General features: G+C 44.1%; 1 protein-coding gene across 2 annotated transcripts; it reads left to right on the top strand.

Moving 5' to 3' along the window:
• Positions 1–899: 899 nt before the first annotated feature.
• Positions 900–16,347, top strand: APMAP (adipocyte plasma membrane associated protein). 2 transcript variants are annotated; one of them, XM_055816212.1, is made up of 10 exons: positions 900–1,058; positions 4,778–4,894; positions 7,983–8,098; positions 9,879–9,971; positions 11,875–11,991; positions 12,973–13,147; positions 13,605–13,739; positions 14,119–14,311; positions 14,563–14,672; positions 15,396–15,538. In XM_055816212.1, the coding sequence occupies exons 1-10, from the start codon at positions 967–969 to the stop codon at positions 15,400–15,402; spliced, it is 1,155 nt and encodes a 384-aa protein (XP_055672187.1). In that variant the 5' UTR covers positions 900–966; the 3' UTR covers positions 15,403–15,538. The 2 variants fall into 2 exon arrangements, with proteins under 2 accessions (XP_055672187.1, XP_055672186.1); XM_055816211.1 differs by lacking the exon at positions 14,563–14,672 and having other exon boundaries at positions 15,396–16,347.
• The last annotated feature ends 67 nt before the right edge of the window (positions 16,348–16,414 follow it).

Genomic DNA, 16,414 nt, shown 5'->3' with positions numbered 1-16,414 from the left:
TCCTCCGCGCCTCAGCCCTGTGTGCCCTCAGGGGTGACAGCAGCCTCGCAGCAGGGCTGGGTGCCCTCGGGGGTCCTGGCTGAGGTGGCTGGTCAGACAGGCGGGTGCCTTTAGGGAGCAGCGCTGCTGAGTGCTCACAGCAGAGAGAAATCCCCCCCCGCCCCCCCTTTCCTGGCCGAAGCCCCTCTCGGTGGGAGAACCCACGCGTTTCCCTCCCGGGCTGGGTGCCGAACAGCCTTTCCGGGGCTTCCACCCGGGCTTGGTGCCGGCAGCCTGAGCTGGGGCTCGGCGCGCTTGCTGACCGCTGGGTTCTGCGGCGTTAGCAAAGCCGTGGGTCCGGCCTCGGCCCTCCCGGAACGCCGCCGCGGCGGAGGAGCCAGGCAGCCCCGGCACGCCTGGTTAACACCGAGGAGCGAAGGTGGTGCTGGGGGAGCCGGCGGCGGGCAAAGGCGGGGGTCACCCCCGGGGGCACGGGCCGTGAGGGGCGCAGGCAGGTGGCGGGGCCGGGCCGCTCCCTTTCTCACATCGGCTCTCCGGTAGCCAGCGAGAGCGCCGCTTCCCGGGCCGCAGAGCCTCTGCCTGCCCGCCCCCTCCGCGGGGACACGCGCCTCCTCCCCCGCGGTTTGCTAGCGCCACCTTGCGGGCCCTGCGGCCGGGGCCCGCCGCGCCCAGGCCTCGGCCGGCGGAGAGCCGGCTGCGGCAGCCCCAGGAGGCAGCGCTGGAGCTCGCCGAGCTCCCCGTGGCGGCGCGGTGGCCGTTAGCCCGCGCTGCCCACCGGCGGGGCGGAGCGGGAGAGGCGCCGATGTGCCCTCAGGCCGGCCGGTAGCGCGAAGGCCCGAGCGGCTAGCGGGGGCGGGGCGTAGGGGCGGGGCTTGTGGCTGAAGGGGTGGGGCCAGGGGCGGCTCCGCGGGTGTGTGTGAGAGGGCGGGGCCGGCGGCCCCGGTGCGCGGCGGCGGCGGCGGCAGCATGAATGAGGCGGAGGGGCTGCGGCAGCGCCGGTCCTGTCGCCCGCAGGTCATCACCGAGGACAGCCTGGTGCAGGAGGCTAAGGACGGCAGGTGGGGCTCGGCGCGGCGCCTCCTCGGTGGGCGGGGGGGCCTGGAGGGGCCTGCTGGGGGGGGGGGGTAAGGCCTGGCCTGATGCGGGCCGGGGGGCGCTGAGGGCCCGGGCCGGGCCTGGGTGGTGTGAGGGGGAGTTGGGCTTGGCCCGAGGGAAGGGCTTGGCCTGGCCGGGGGTGGAGGAGGGGGGGGCGGCTGGGGGGTTGCTGTGGGGGCGGCTGGGAGGCCCGTCCTGACCCGGGCCCGTGGGGTGGCGTTGGGCCCGGCTGAGGCACCGGTGCTGGGAGCGGGCGGCCCTGGCGGGGGTCGGTGCCCCGGGGGAGGCTGTGCTGGCGGGGGAGGGGCTGGCTGCCCCGGCGCTGAGCCGGCCGCCTTGCTTGGCTGGCAGCGCAGGTCGGTGCTGGGGCAGCCGGGGGTGTCAGCCTGCGGGGACCCCCGGCCTCCCCGCTCCCCAGCCGGGGCTTTTCTCCCAAGTGCTCCTGCTTCTGCTGGAGACGGCTGACGGAGGGAGGAGGGTTTTAGACAGGGCCTGACGCCTCCTTTAAGACCAAAAAAAAAAGTTTTAATTTGTGGCTGGTTTTGTTTGTTTTTTCCTATGAGTCTGTTTAAGTACTGTTTGTCTTTTGCTAGTCAAGAAATAACAGTTATCCCATTGTGGCTTGCACAGATCTATTGTGCACGGGATTAAATCCTGTACAGCTCTGGTTAGTCTGTTTATATTTGGCAATAGTTTAAAGAGTAATCTGCAGCTTATCGACTAGTCTCTGTGTATCTGAAATAGAATAACCTTATAAACAGTCCATTTGTTTGTGGCTGAGTTCAAGAACATTCCATTTACAATTTTCTGTGTAGGGATTTTATACAAAACTAGCTTCGCTGTAACTAAAATCAATAGCTGCGCTAAGAAAGTGGTGATGTTTGCTTTGCCTTCTACAGAATAAGGTAGTTGATGACTTGTAATACTTTGGTTCACTATTATGTGTTTTCCTGATCTGAGTATCTTGCAGATTCTTATCTCTGCCCTTCAGGGTCATCGGAATGAAAGGCTGTGTATGATGGCTTGCATGCATAGGCCTCTTTTTGAAGAAGACTCATCAGCATCTCTCAGCTTGAGAGACAGCTCTTCCTGGCCTCAGACTCTCTTGGTAACTTTGCTCAAATCAGTTAATTTCTAGGACTCCAGCAATGATCCAGAGTATCCACAGGCCGTATTCTCATGCTACTGTCCTGCATGAAACCAGTGGAAGAAATTCCGGAGGCTGCCTTTTTTCTGGCTGAGAGCTTTGGCAGAAAATCTTGATGATAGTTGCTTTCCCTTTGGTCCCCCAGTAGTTCCTCTGCCAAGAGGATGAGGCAGCCTGGACTTCTGGCTATGGTGACCCGTAGTATCCTCTGTGTCTTCTGTATGCCTACTGTGTCTTCAAGACCTGGTGCGATGGCTTCTCTTTTTAGTTTTTGGTGACCACTAAATTGCTGTTGTTATACCTGGAGTCCTGGTAAGTTGCATTATTGAGTTTTGTGGCTGGAGTCCGTGTAGGATTAGTTGTCAGAGACACAACTAGCAAAAGATTTCTGTTTTGCTTATCAGTGCTGGTGAACCATTACTTCACAGATTCTTTCCAGTGACCAGTCAGTGACTTAGTTGTCAGTATTTTATATTGGGTATGTTTTGTTTCTTTACTTTTATAAGGGTTCTGAGCAGCTGACTTTTTAATTGCCATCTTTTTTTAAACTTGCTGGTGTTTATTTAAATTCTTGTAGTTTCATCACTGTCTAAAATAGGTCTTATGTTCTGCAGGCTTGAAGTGTGAGTTTGCTTGTCACCTCATTCTTCCTGCCTTTTTCCTTTATTGTCAATTTCTTGCAAGTTTGAATGGGGATCAGGAATATGGCCTTTACGTAAATCATGCTTTCAGGAGCTCTTAATTAAGTTAGCTTTGGCAGATGAGTTCCCATTCATCTTTATCTGCTTCCTTTTGTGTGAGCTATTCTCAGCTGTCACAAAGATGCTCGGGTGTCTGTTGACAGTACTTTTAATCTCTTAGTTTTGAGCCTTCATCTTTTGAAGTACAGTGGAAGGACAAGCCTGACGAAGTCTTTGTCTTTGTGAACTTGGGGATCGCCTGGTATCTCTACCATCCACTCTCAATTCCACATGCAAAAGGAAAGAGACTGGGAGGTTGTTGCTTCTTGGAGACATCTGCTGTTAGAGTAGGAAGTGCTGAATTCTTCTAATTAATTACAAGGGCAGTCTGACTCTTGGGAAGTATGAAGAGGACAGTGTGGATGAGGAACCTTGTTTGAAGCAGTTTCCCAGCCTGGTGCAGCTCAGGTGGAGATGGGCTTAGTGCTGTAACACTATTGAAGTTCATGATGGGAATGCTGCATTCCTGAGTGTGATAAATAAAACTTATTTTTTAAAATATCTGATAGCAGGAGTACTTTGGCATGCTGATGGAGAGGAAGTAGGCTCAGGTGGTCAGTGCCTTGGGGGAGATGGGGAAGGTTTGGTGGCCAACAGCAGCTGTGCTGACAGCACTTCTTGGAGCAAGCTGAACTGTCGGTGGCTTTGGGCTAGCAGCAGCAGCAGTTCTTGTCGTGGCAAACTGTCAGCATCCTTGTAGCAGTCACCTCAGCAAAGCCTGGTGTTTTGGGCAGTGGCTTGGGACAGGCCTCCATCCTAACTGCCTATGTCTGGTGCCAGAAGAGAGGGGCTAGCAGCGATTGTGCCATCACGGAAGAGATGGGACGGATTATGAATCGTCCAACTTCTGTACATTGTGCATGCAATCAAGCAGTGACCAAATGCAGGCCTAGTTCTGTCCTTGCTGTTCTAGCCGATGATGCCAAAGGTTACCTTGATGGTGATATCAGTACTGCAAGCATGTGTCATTAACTCTCCAGTTACGACATTTGGGCTCTGGGCAGTAGTTCATATTTCCTACTGCCTGGATGATTGGCTAATGAAGGGCTAAACGGTGGAAGCGGTCCAAGGATTAATGCAGAACCATCAGGCACTGTTTGCCTTTATTTAATTGATCCTGCAAGGAGACTGGCTGGCCGTGACAGTGAATTATTCAGAGCAGCTAAAACTGGGAGCTGTTTTTCCAGTTCAAGGCTAGGATTTGTTGAGCGTGGCACTGTGCTTTCCTCTGTAAATGCCTGATAAATGCCTCTAAAACTGTCAAGAACAAAATCTGTTTTTCTCCAGGTTTTTTTTTTGTTGTTGTGTGTTTTCATGGTTAAATAGAAGATACGTAATTTCTTTTGTGTGCTGGGGCTTGGGTTTCAAACCAACTGCATGTAATGTTTGTTGTTTTAGTTGAACTTTTCATCTAAAATTTGTGCTGGGATGGAAACCATTGTCAAAACTGAAGATCAAGTTAAAAAAATCCTAACCAAACCACACCTCCCTGCCATTTCTTGGGTGGCTTTTTTTTTCTTTTCCTTAAGTTAGCTGTGACTTGTAGCGTGCATGAAACCTGTGGGTGAGAATACTCTGCCTCATATGATGCCGGGATGCTGAGACTGAATAAATACCCCTTCCTGTTTTCCTAAGGAGTTCAAAATGGACCTTAAAGGTCATTCAGGATGATGGTTGAACAATAGTATTTCTGGTTCCTTTTGTGAAGAAAATAGGCTCTTAAAAAATTTTTAAAGGTTATTGGATCTTAAAACAGCTTAGCTTGTTAATCCTATTTCTTGTCTCGTTTTGGCAGTACTTACAGCAGCAAGGTGTTCCGTGTTACCTTCTTGACTTTGGCTGCATCTCTGACTGTGCCCCTGCTTGGAGTAACTGTTCTACTGGATTGTCCTATAGACCCTCAGTCTATAAGGTAAGCTGTTGCTTTGAAATAAACATAATATTTGAAATAAATGTTACTGAAGCATAACTTCTCATATGTGTTCTGTAGTGTTTTGGAGGTTAATTGGTTTGTTTGTTTGTTTTTCCCCAGCAAACCAGAGTGAGCTGTGTAAAGTGGTTCTAACTGAATTAAGAAACTGGGGAGTAATTGCAGAGTTATCCATTGCTGTGGCTTGCTTCACATACCCAGTCTGTTTCTGAGCTATCTTATGCAGTTGTGTCACTACTGATCATTGGAGGAGCTGAATTACTTTCTTTGATCATTAAACTAGAAAATTATTTTCTGTTGTTGCGGCTGTCAGTGGAGCTTATGATTTACTTACGTGCACTGTTGCCTTGTGAGATGAGAACTGCATTTTCCGTAAGGACCAAGCTGTACCCCTTGCTGTTGTAGTTCTGTCAGCCTATTTCTCTGAGGGTGGAAATTGAAATGGATAACCTGACTGGGTTGATTTGGTGCTTTGTACCAGCGGAACCATATGGTGATGTTATATTTAAATGCAGATCTCGTAAAGTAGTGCAGCTAGGTGATTTCTGCCCTGTCTGGATTCATAAACATCTGAATCGAGATCTGTATCAAATGTGTAGTGTAACAGCAAATCAGCTGTGAGAGATGTGACCTGTATTGGGAGAAGTTGTGTGTGAAGTGCTTTGTTAGCATAGGGTGGAGTCAGGTTGTTCAGTGCTCCTGGCATTTTGAAGTAAGTGAAAATGCTTAATCTGATAGGTATTTATGATCAGCTTGCTAATTTCTTAATGTAAAGGAACAACAACGCTTTAAATATCTCTGGAGTTGAAGGAAACTGTTAATGTGGTTGGGTAGTACTTGCAAGTCCTTCCAATAGGCTGTTAGACATCACTGCAAGTCATAGCGAAACCCTTTCTGCTGTGGCTGGGTTTAACAAAACCCGATTCCCTGAAATGGATTGCAACTGAACAGTAATTCTGAAAGCCAACAGGATGTGTCTAGAATGCTTTTCCTATTATGTAGTCCTGGTCTAATTGTGGGCCAGGGTAACAGTGTTCTGCACACTTACGTTTCTTAAAACTTTAAGTCCCTTGTACAAGACCAGGAGAACTGTTCTTCCTGCCCAGATCACTGGCTTATATTGCTGTACATTCTTAATTAGCTTCTTACCTGCACTGCCAGAAGTGGTTCGGGTCCGTACATTAGATAGGATGATTCTGTGTCATGTTTGTGAAAAGTTTTGAAAAAGCTCGAGGAGGTAGATGCTGTCTGAATCAATCCCTTTGGTAAAGAATGCTTAGAAATCTTGTTTGCCAGCAGTGGTGCTATTCCTGTAAGCTGCTGGATATAATGAGGAATAAAGGGGGGAGGGAAGCAGATGTGATCTGTGAAACTCCATGTGAAATTCCTGCAACTCTGGTTTATTTCAAGTTCTTTCTCTATGAGCCTGTCTTGGTTAATATTGATCCCAGGGAGGATATTCTGCTTGCAAGTGCAACTGTCCAAAGTTCCCGCAAATGAGTTCTTATCTGAAGGCCTGTTATTCTTATCTGAAACTCTGTAATGCTTGGAAGAAGGGATGGGAAATGACTTTGTTAGCGTTATAAAGACAACTCTGCTTTAAATCTCCTGTGGGCAGGAGTTAGTAATTCAGTTGGTGTTGCCACTGCACTAATACATACTTCAAGGAAAGTTTGCTGTCTGTAACCAGACAGATAAAAGTATGTATCTTTTTTCTCCTCCTGAATTGTGTTGTGAACCTGTTTTCCTCAATTGTCCTGGCTTTTATAGCTTGCGATTTCAGTTGACTACCCCCCCGCCCCCAAGTCACTGAAGCTCTGGAAATTGTAGTCACTTTGACCATGTGAGTAGTAGAGTTGCAATGCGGTTGGTGACAAATGTTCTGGATCCTGTGAACCTGGGCAAGTGTTGGAGTGAAACCTTGTATTTTTAAGATTCTACAGGTGGAAGGCATTTGTTTATGGTCATATAAGGAGTTACTTAACAACAACAACAAAAATTGAAAATTCTTTCAAAAAGGCCTAGGGAGCTTTAGCTTACTCTTGTGAATGAACACTTAATGAGCTTAGCACCCTGGGCGTGTATGCAGCTTTTAGTAATAACTTTAAATCCTTAACTCATGAAGACTGAGCTGCCTTATGTGTGAGTTTTTAAGAACCTAAGACTGAAACGTACTCGAATTTGTCAGCACAATTAAGGCTGGATTTCAAGCACAGGGCTTTGGAGCCTGATATTTAAGTTGAAGCTGCGTAGGCATCTTACTATTTCCTTCTCCGTATCTCTGTAGTTAGTTGGAAATCCAGTTAGCTTGAACCTGGTTATTTATGTGAAAAAGGGCTTGTAAGATTGGACCTTATTTTGTCATTTTGAGGTTTCAGTTCAATACCCTTTAAGTTTCTGTGTAACTTACTCCTTTGAGGTGGTCTTTCTCTATGAGAATGCATTCAAGTCATGCACGAGAATGTATGCTTCAGTGTGGTACAAAAGCACATGTTTCCTAGTGTTCAAACTACCAGAACACTTTTTTTCCCTAGTTGTATGCTAGTTAGTAATTAAAAAATTTTTTTGTCTCTGTGATGAACGTACTATACAGTGTCAGATCTTGGTGTATTTTAAAATGCCAGGCTTTTAAATTTTAAAACTTTTTTCCTCAGATGTTTTCATATATCTACTTAGGAAAGATACTCGGGTACAAACAACCTATTTGGCTGAGTAAGGGCGCAGTTACTCTTTTGTGTTGTGGCAATGCAGAAATTCTTTGCCTTTGTGTAAGACAGATTAACTAGGAACATGTTTTTGGACTTGAAACTGTATAGCTTCCCAGATACATCTTAGGAACACGTTAACACCAACTTCTCTGATCATCAGAATGAATTATGATCCTTAATGAACAAGAGTAAATTTTTCAGCTTGTTAGCTGTGTTTTCTTTTTTGAAATATACTGTTTGTAAAGCATAGGTCAGGTTTGCAGGAGTTGGCAAACTAGGAAAAAAAATGATCCAATACGTTGCTCAAAAGTGTTTGCAGAGATTAGTGCAAAGGATCATGAGGTCTGTGTTCTGTTTTGTAGCTTGAAGGAGCCTCCCCTCCTGACCGGTGTGCTAGAGCCCAATATCAAGCTACGTAAAGCCGAGCGGCTATGGGAAAATCAGCTGGTCGGACCCGAGTCCATTGTCAATATTGGGGGTAAGCACTGCCAAAATAAGCTTTTAAGGAAGGGTCTTCAAATGTTGCTCCATAGACTACGGTTTGTTCAGCAATATAGCCCTACATAACAAACTGGAAGTTATTTTAAATGTTCAGGTTTTTATAAAACATGTGTTATGCAGCAAAAGCTGGCTGCTATGTACTGCTTTTCTCCTCTTTCCCCAGTATAAAATAAATCTTGTTGCCAGATTAAAAATCCCTGTCTTCCAGGGCTGAAAGTATCAGCAATGTAGTCGGGGGGTACTTATGTTTGAAGGAAGTGGTCTCATTTTTTCATTTGGCTAGTTCTTAACTGGGAAATAATATTTACAGGGTACTACCTACTCTTTGAATGCTTATTGCCTCTGTGGGAGCTGAGTTTTGTGGTGTTCATTTTTGCTTTACATGGCAGAAAAAATGTAAATGTGCTGGTTTATCAATTTGATATTTTAGTGTGCCTGCAGGCGTTACAGGTGCCCTCCTTCTGGCACATGTGTTCTCCCCAGATCACAAACCCATGTCACCTCTGAGCAGTTTCTAATGAGGTGGCTGGACTCAATGGCATGACAGCCACGTAATAGGAAACCAGCTTTGTGCAGGGGTTGTTCCCCTGTGCCTCCTGAATGGGGGTAAGGCTAGAAACTACTCTTGACAGGAGTCCTTGATTGTTTTAATATGAAAAGGAAAGGGTGTGGGAGCTGCAAGCAATGCCTTTACTGAAATATCCTTCAGTACAAGAGGTGCTTAGTAGCTGTATCATTTATTTTCTTCTGCTATAGCTTCTAATAAAGTAGTAAAGTATTTTAAAATTATTTTACTTGGCAAGGAACAACTGTAAATTCCTTCCTCAGATTATGCTTTTTCTACCTAGCTCTGTAAATGGTGTGCTAAAGTGACTACCTGAAGCTACTTTTTTTTTTTTTTTTTTTTTCTGTTACCTAATTTCATCAATCTCATTGGAAACTCCTTACTGAAACCTTTCTGCAAGGGACAACTGAACTATGCGTGAAATAATCAAACTGACTGGGAATAAGTTTTGTATGAATAAACATTGAAGTCTTAGTCCCTTTTAGAAGTGTAATTAGCAAACTTTAAATGTCAGCTAAATTGGAGATGGAAAAGCCCAGGTAATAGACTCTACTAATCCAATGGTCTTTCATTTAATTTGGTTGTATCAAAAAGTTTTGTGTGTTGTTTGTGTTCAGTGAGTCTGTCTTGTGCGATCACATTGCTTGGCATGGATATAGTCATTTGGCAATGCTTTTTATTTGAGTGGTTGTTAATTGCTATGGTTTTTGAAATTCTTCTCCAGAACTGATACAATACGAGCATTGACAGGTGTCCAGTAGCCTATGTGGACTGTATCAGAATGAGAAGGTTTATCTAGGCATTCTCTCATTGAAGAGTGGTAAGATGGATGCACTGCCTGATTACGTTTTATGATGATGTAGAAATTTTCCCAGAGGGATCTACCCAATATGTCCACCTTTAACCAAGGATTTGGACCACTAATGGATGAAAAGCTTTGTATACCATATTCATAACTCCTAAGGCTTAAATCCTGTCTCTTCTCTTTGAGTTGCAAGAAATCTAACCAAATACTCTTTATTTGCCTTCATCTTCCCCTTTCTTCTTTATTCTTTTGCTATGACTGAGGAAGACTGTTAGTTCACTTTGTCTTAAACATGAATTCTGCTTCGTGCTGGTAGAAGCATCATGTGGAAGGATGTTTGCCGCTGCTGCTTTGTGATCAAGCTAATCACACTGGTTGTTTCTGCAGATGTGCTATTTACTGGGACAGCTGATGGGAAGATTATCAAGATTGAAGATGGGGAAATACAAACAATAGCCAGAATTGGCCATGGTCCTTGTGGTGAGTGACAGCTTCTGAATATAATGTACCTGAAAATGTCTGGGTCAGAGCTTGTGTTGATGAAATGTGTTCTGCCTGGGTTGCTCATGCAAGTGCATGTCTTCCTCTGTAGAGGTTTTTAGCAGAAGTACTAACACACTGTATGAATGAAGTATGAGTGCAAATATGTATATAAGCACTGGAAGGAAAAGCAGAACAAAGGGTCAAAAGAACAGGAATGAGTGCTCTTGATAACAAAGGACATCTGTTCCCAGCAGTAAAATTTTAGTCTTTTAGTCCGTCTAGAAAAAGCATGTATCCTAAACAAGAAAAAAATGGGCAGCCACCTGGCCTTATATTTATGGAAGCTGAAGTCAGCAAGATTCTGAGATGAAGGACCACCCCATAAAATGAGGACTCCTAAACAAGTGTGAGGGAATGAACTCTGAGATAATGTGTGAGTGGGAAAGATCAAATTATTTAGAGATTTCTGAAAATAAATACCACCTTCCCCATCTAGGGAATTTTTCCTTGTGTTTTGCTGTACTAATTTCCCATCCTCTGTTTGTAAGTACAGTGAGGGGTTGTGGTGGCTGCACCTACTTTAGCAGAGATCTTCCATTGGTCATGATATTTGTTTTCTCACTGCTGAATTGCAGTTATTTCTTGTTGACACCACATCACACATCACTTTCTGAACCGCTTACTTGCTTCATTTAGTGAGATTTCTGGAACTGAGTGAGAAAAACTGGTGGTGGCTTGTTTATTAACAGAACCATTTCTGTGGGGAAGCTTAACGTTGGCCATCTTGTTCTGTCTGGGCGGTCTGAGAAGCCTGGCTGGTGTGTGCTCAGGGCTTTGGGTAGCTTTGTTTGTGGTAATGATGTAGAACCTTACAGGAGGTGCTGGTTGGCAGTTAGACAGTTATGGACAGGAACTGTTGCTGTCTCTATGTAGCTTGCATTGACACGTTCATCACTTTAGCTTTGTAATTTTATGTGGGTGTTCCTGTGGTTAGGATCTGGATTGATTTGGAAGCCCTCTTATGGCTGCCTAACAGGTAGGAGAGCCTTGGCGCCCACTGCCAATGAAGTCTGCTGCCAGCTGATTGGAAGCTGGACCCCCAGCGGCTGCGTGGGGGTGAATGTGGGTTGAGGTGGGTGTGAAGTCACCTTTCACTGCTCTTTTCCACTGGACTTGTACAGAGAGCCCTACGTTGAACTTGGGACAGGTGGGAAGGTTATGCTGCCGTATTTCTTTGGGGCCAAAGAGGTAGTGGGGAGCCTAGACTTCAGTTTTTGCCCTCCTCAAGTTGGGGAGGGAAGTGGGAAGACTGTAGTTGACTGCCTTCTTCTCCAGGAGTTTCTCTTGCTAATCTTTCAAACCATGGATGTCCTGAAGTTCTCAGTTCTTCAGGACTCAAATAGATAAATTCTTCAGACTTGCAGTATTCCCCTTCCTCCTCATGTAGAAGTCTTCAGTGTCTGTCTTAGCAGTTTCATGACAGCACTGGACCCTTCCAGAAAAAGAAAGTTCCAAGATGTGCATGTGTGTGTTTCTTTTTTTGTTGTGTGGGGTTTTTTTTCTTTTTAATATATATATAAAAAAAGAGAGAAACTTGCAGTAAAACTGATTCCTTCTGAGAAGCAGCATTTAGTTAAATCCAATTTTCTGACATTTCAGCCCTACTTGGGGCAGCTGTTACCTAGCTACCAGCCTGGCAAATTCTATGATTATCTCTAGACTGGTAAAAACATGGGGATATCTATTTCACTCACACCTAGGAGAGCAAGAATAGTTTCTTTAATGAATGTGTGTGGTGCTGGCTGCAGAGTTTTGTTAAGCTACAGTGTGACCTATATAGGTAGCCTGAATGTCTTGTATTTATTTCTATTTGGAAAACTATTTAAAATTGTTTTCTAAGGAACTCGTGAAGATGAGCCAGCATGTGGAAGACCACTTGGCATCAGAGTGGGGCCAAATAACACCCTTTTTGTGGCAGATGCTTATTATGGACTCTATGAAGTTAATCCCGGTACAGGTATGACTTTCCTGCTCAGAAGTTCTTCTCTTCCACTGACAGATCTGGGCTTCATTTGCAGTTTTGCCAGACACTGCAGGCAAAACAGCGCCTGCCTTCTTTCTAAAGTGGTTTGGAGTTGTCTGGGTGAAATATGCCATGCAAGAACCTGATATTTATTTTCTTGTAGCAATCACTTCCTCTATCTGTCTATGTGGATCAGAGTTACCAGTGGCTTATCTTGTGGTGACATATGCTTTTGCTTGTCCAACTTGGTACCTCAGGATCCATGAATAAAGCTCTGTGTAGCTGCTTCAGTTTTCATACAGGGGAAGAAAAATATTGCTGTTACAAAAACTTTTTGTCATGCTTGTTGTACTTTCATTTCTGCCTTGATCTCGCTGTGTGGAAGTGAAGAGCTCTTAACTTCCCTGTAACCCAAATCTATAGAAAGTGAAGAAAGATGTATTGTGGTGTGGCTGAAGATCAAGTGGCTTGTTCCTGCTGAGAAAAGCACTGTTGCATCGCGCCCTTCATTGTATGTCACTGAGCCAGATCTCAGTTTTAGGAGCTGTGCTGTCATAAGGCCATAGTTGCTTTTGTGTAGGGTTGACTTTCAGTTTACATCTTCAGATTGGCTTCAGGTGGGGAGAGGGAGGCTAGCCAAATGCTATGTGAAATGTAACCGAAGGGCTCAGACTGTGTGGCTCTAGGAGGTATAATCAAGGTCTCCCCTTTTGATGGCAGATGGCTACCAAATTAGCTCAGTCATAACAAAAACAAGCAAACTAGTAAACCCTGAAGAGTATTTTCTCCTGGCCATTCACACTGTATTGAGTTGTTCCATTACATCACAAAACCTTATTACTTAAGAGGCACAAATGGAAAAAAAATGTGAAGTGCCTGCTAATTTCATGTTAGCATTAACTCATTTCCGAGGCAGGACATGCAAAAGCTTGTCTTGTATGCTTTTTTTCTTTCTTTCTTGGTTTTTGTAACCAGGTGAAACAAAAATGCTTGTGTCAACCAAAACACTAATTGAAGGTCAGAAGTTGTCATTTGTGAATGATCTTACAGTGACCCGGGATGGGAGGAAAATCTACTTCACTGACTCCAGTAGCAAATGGCAAAGACGAGACTACTTATTCTTGATTATGGAAGGCACAGATGATGGGCGGCAAGTATCTCTTCCCCAAGGCATTTAATTTATTGTAAGCTCAGCTGTAGGAATGGACTTCACTACTTCCTTGGTCTTCGAGCTTTTTCTCTTTATAAACCACCTGTGTAAATGCTGCACTGTCCAAGAGAGGATGAGAAAATGTGTGGATGTTGCTAACGAGACCTGCAGTAAAATAAATGAGATTCCTCTTTTTCCTTCAAGAGGACTTGCATGGAACATGTATCTTAAAAGGGGAGGTGTTAGCTTTATGTTCAGCCTAAATCCTTCATGAAAGCTGTCAGTCTCAAGTTGGCTTGGTATTTCTCTTTGTTCATAAACAAATGCTTCCTGGTTCTTGTGCCTTTTTAACTTAGGTGAAGTTCATGTAAGAGATGATAGAATGCCTGGAGTATTAAACCAAGATGAATAAATAATTTATCTTCACTCAAAACCATATATAATGCTTTCTTTTTAGCCTGCTTGAATATGACACAGTAACAAAAGAAGTGAAAGTCTTAATGGTGGGGCTGAGGTTTCCTAATGGTGTCCAGCTCTCTCCTGCAGAAGACTTTGTTCTGGTGCAGGAGACAACCATGGCTAGAATCAGGAGGTGAGTATGACTTTTCTGAAATTATTACTACTCTCCATTTAGAGGTAGTTTAAATGAGTCGAATGACAAAAGAAACCCTGCACTCTATTTGTGCCTAGTTATCAATGGCAAAGAAGGTGGCCTTCATCAATACTTCATTTTTTTTCTTTCACTGTAAACATCTGAACTGCATAATCTTTCCATCATGGGCTCCTTGAGCATAGTGGGTAAGCTGCCTTTTGCCCGGGGAGAGGTATGTGGCTGTGCTGTGTTTCCCTCTATGAAAATGAGGAGAAAAAAAATAATTATTTTTATTTAAGTTAATTCCTTTTGGAACTTTTATTTATTACTTAGGACATGTTAACTCAAGTAGTTTAATCCTACTATCTGTAACTTCCAGGTATTATGTGTCTGGGCTGATGAAAGGTGGAGCAGACATGTTTGTTGAGAATATGCCTGGTCTTCCAGATAATATCAGGTTAAGCAGCTCTGGAGGATATTGGGTAGCTATGTCAGCTGTCCGGCCCAATCCTGGATTTTCTTTGTTGGATTTCTTGTCTGAAAAACCATGGATTAAAAGGATGTTATTTAAGGTAAAAAAAAAAAAAAAAAAAAAATTAAAAAAAAAATCACCTTTGGTATAGGAATGGAAGTGATAAATATTTGTTTGTCCTGTTTCTTCCTCTTCACAAGAAGATTTCTAAAATTTTTTTAGTGCTGTGGTTAAAAATGTGGTCCTCCCCAGGGAGAACAGTCCTTATATATTCATCGGTAGTAAAACTAACATTTGCTTCTCTGAGTAGCAGGTACACATCTCTTAATTTGTCTTCCATCTCGACCTCAGAAAGAAAAAGAGACTATCTCTGCTCTAGCCATGCAGCAACACAGGATCTACACTGGGATATGTGAAGACTTCACCTTTGTACCTGAAGTGCCTAAACTCCTTATTGCCAGGTGTCTGGAGAGCATTTGGGAAGTCTGACCTGGTCTAATGACTACCCTAGGCATCCTAGGAGACAGTGTATATGTTATGTGTGCTGCTAGGTGACACTTTGTTCTGACTCAATATGTCTGGTTTTATGTCGTAACCCCTTTAGGGTGAGAATGAGCAAGTATAATGTATTTTGTAAGGAATATCTGATGCTAAAGAAATGGCATGGTGCTTCTTAAACAGTACAAAGACTTGACAATACTTCTGTTCTCAAAAAAAAAAACCAAACCAAAAACCAAAAACCCAAATAAAAAAAATCAACAAGTAATGTTTAGGATGGAAGTGCCATTTCAGCTAAGGAAACTGGGCTGTCCCTGCAAAACCTGTTATCTCTCCTGGTGCAGCGTAGCAGCCTGAACAAACTGATGCTATGGGGAGCAGAGCATGATGCCTGCTACTTGGCATCATGTGCACCAGAACAAGCTGATGTCTCTTGCATGGACATCCTTTCAGCCTAGTGATGGAGTAAAGTATGCTTCTGCTGGTCTTTTTTTTTTTAAAAAAAAAAAGTTGGCTTTTCGGATGTTTATGTGTTAAGCCTATGTAATAGTGTTTACTCAAAACGTGTGCTTGTGTTTTTAGCTGCTTCTTCCAAGGAGTGTGGAGTGGTCTTTGTGTAAGTGTCTGAGATCTAGCTGTGGAGGACAAAATCTGTTGTTAACTTTCTTTTTTTTCTTTTCTTCTAGTTGCTGAGTCAGGAAACTGTGACAAAGTTTGTGCCCAAATATAGCCTTGTTGTTGAGCTTAGTGAGACAGGATCCTACCGAAGAAGCTTTCATGATCCCAATGGAGTGACGGCAGCTTATGTTAGTGAGGCACACGAGTACAATGGATATCTTTACCTGGGCTCCTTCCGGTCTCCGTTTATTTGCAGACTTAATCTTCAGCATGTTTAACTGTCCATCCATGATAAAGTGCCACAGTCCTATAATACTCCAGAGGTACAAAGGAGACATGTGTTTGAGGCAGTGTGTGACTAAAGACAAAACGTGAAAGTCTGTTAATGTGCAGTAGCACTGTTCTGTTGCCACAGGAAAACATACAGCTTGCTGTACTTGTCCTCTTCCTTGGTTTGACTGCTCTTGCTTTGGAGTTGGCATGTGTAATTATTAGTATCTGAGGAGTATGGTGGGGCATCTTCATACGGCTGTGTGCTACTCGAAGAAAATCCATTCCTTTTCCATGCCCAGCCCTGTTTGGAGTCATCTTAAAGAGACATCATCTGTTACCTTTAATGCAAGTCTGTGTTGCCTTACACTGGAAGGATTTGTGATGTATGGAATTTAATTGCGTATGATTTGCATTGAAGAGGATGTCTTGCATGTGTTTATTTCTGGTTTAGAACCTCCTGTTTAGGAGTGATTACAGTGCATATTCTAATGTCATACCATGGTGCTGTGGTAAGAGGCAGCAACATCCAGAACATGCCTAGAAATCTAGTTACACCATTTGGGTTTCTTCAATTTCAGCCTGTGTAATCAACATCAGATGCTACAATTAACTGTTAATCAACATGCAGAATCAAATTTGATCGTTAAATATGGACTCCTGTGTTTCTTTTAGCATTGCAGTCAGATGATTAATGAAAGTTGTATTTTCTATGTTATTAAAGACTAGTGCCAGTGGGTTTAAAAAGGGTCACTCGTAGTGTTTCCTCTGTGTTTACCAGGTCCCGTAAGTCTCTTGTTTGTTATGTAGGTGGCTA

The sequence above is a fragment of the Falco peregrinus genome, chromosome 11 (genome assembly GCF_023634155.1).
Source record: "Falco peregrinus isolate bFalPer1 chromosome 11, bFalPer1.pri, whole genome shotgun sequence".
NCBI classification, from domain to species: domain Eukaryota; kingdom Metazoa; phylum Chordata; class Aves; order Falconiformes; family Falconidae; genus Falco; species Falco peregrinus.
The sequence above is the reverse complement of the archived record's forward strand: the minus strand, read 5'-3'. Positions and strand labels throughout refer to the sequence as shown.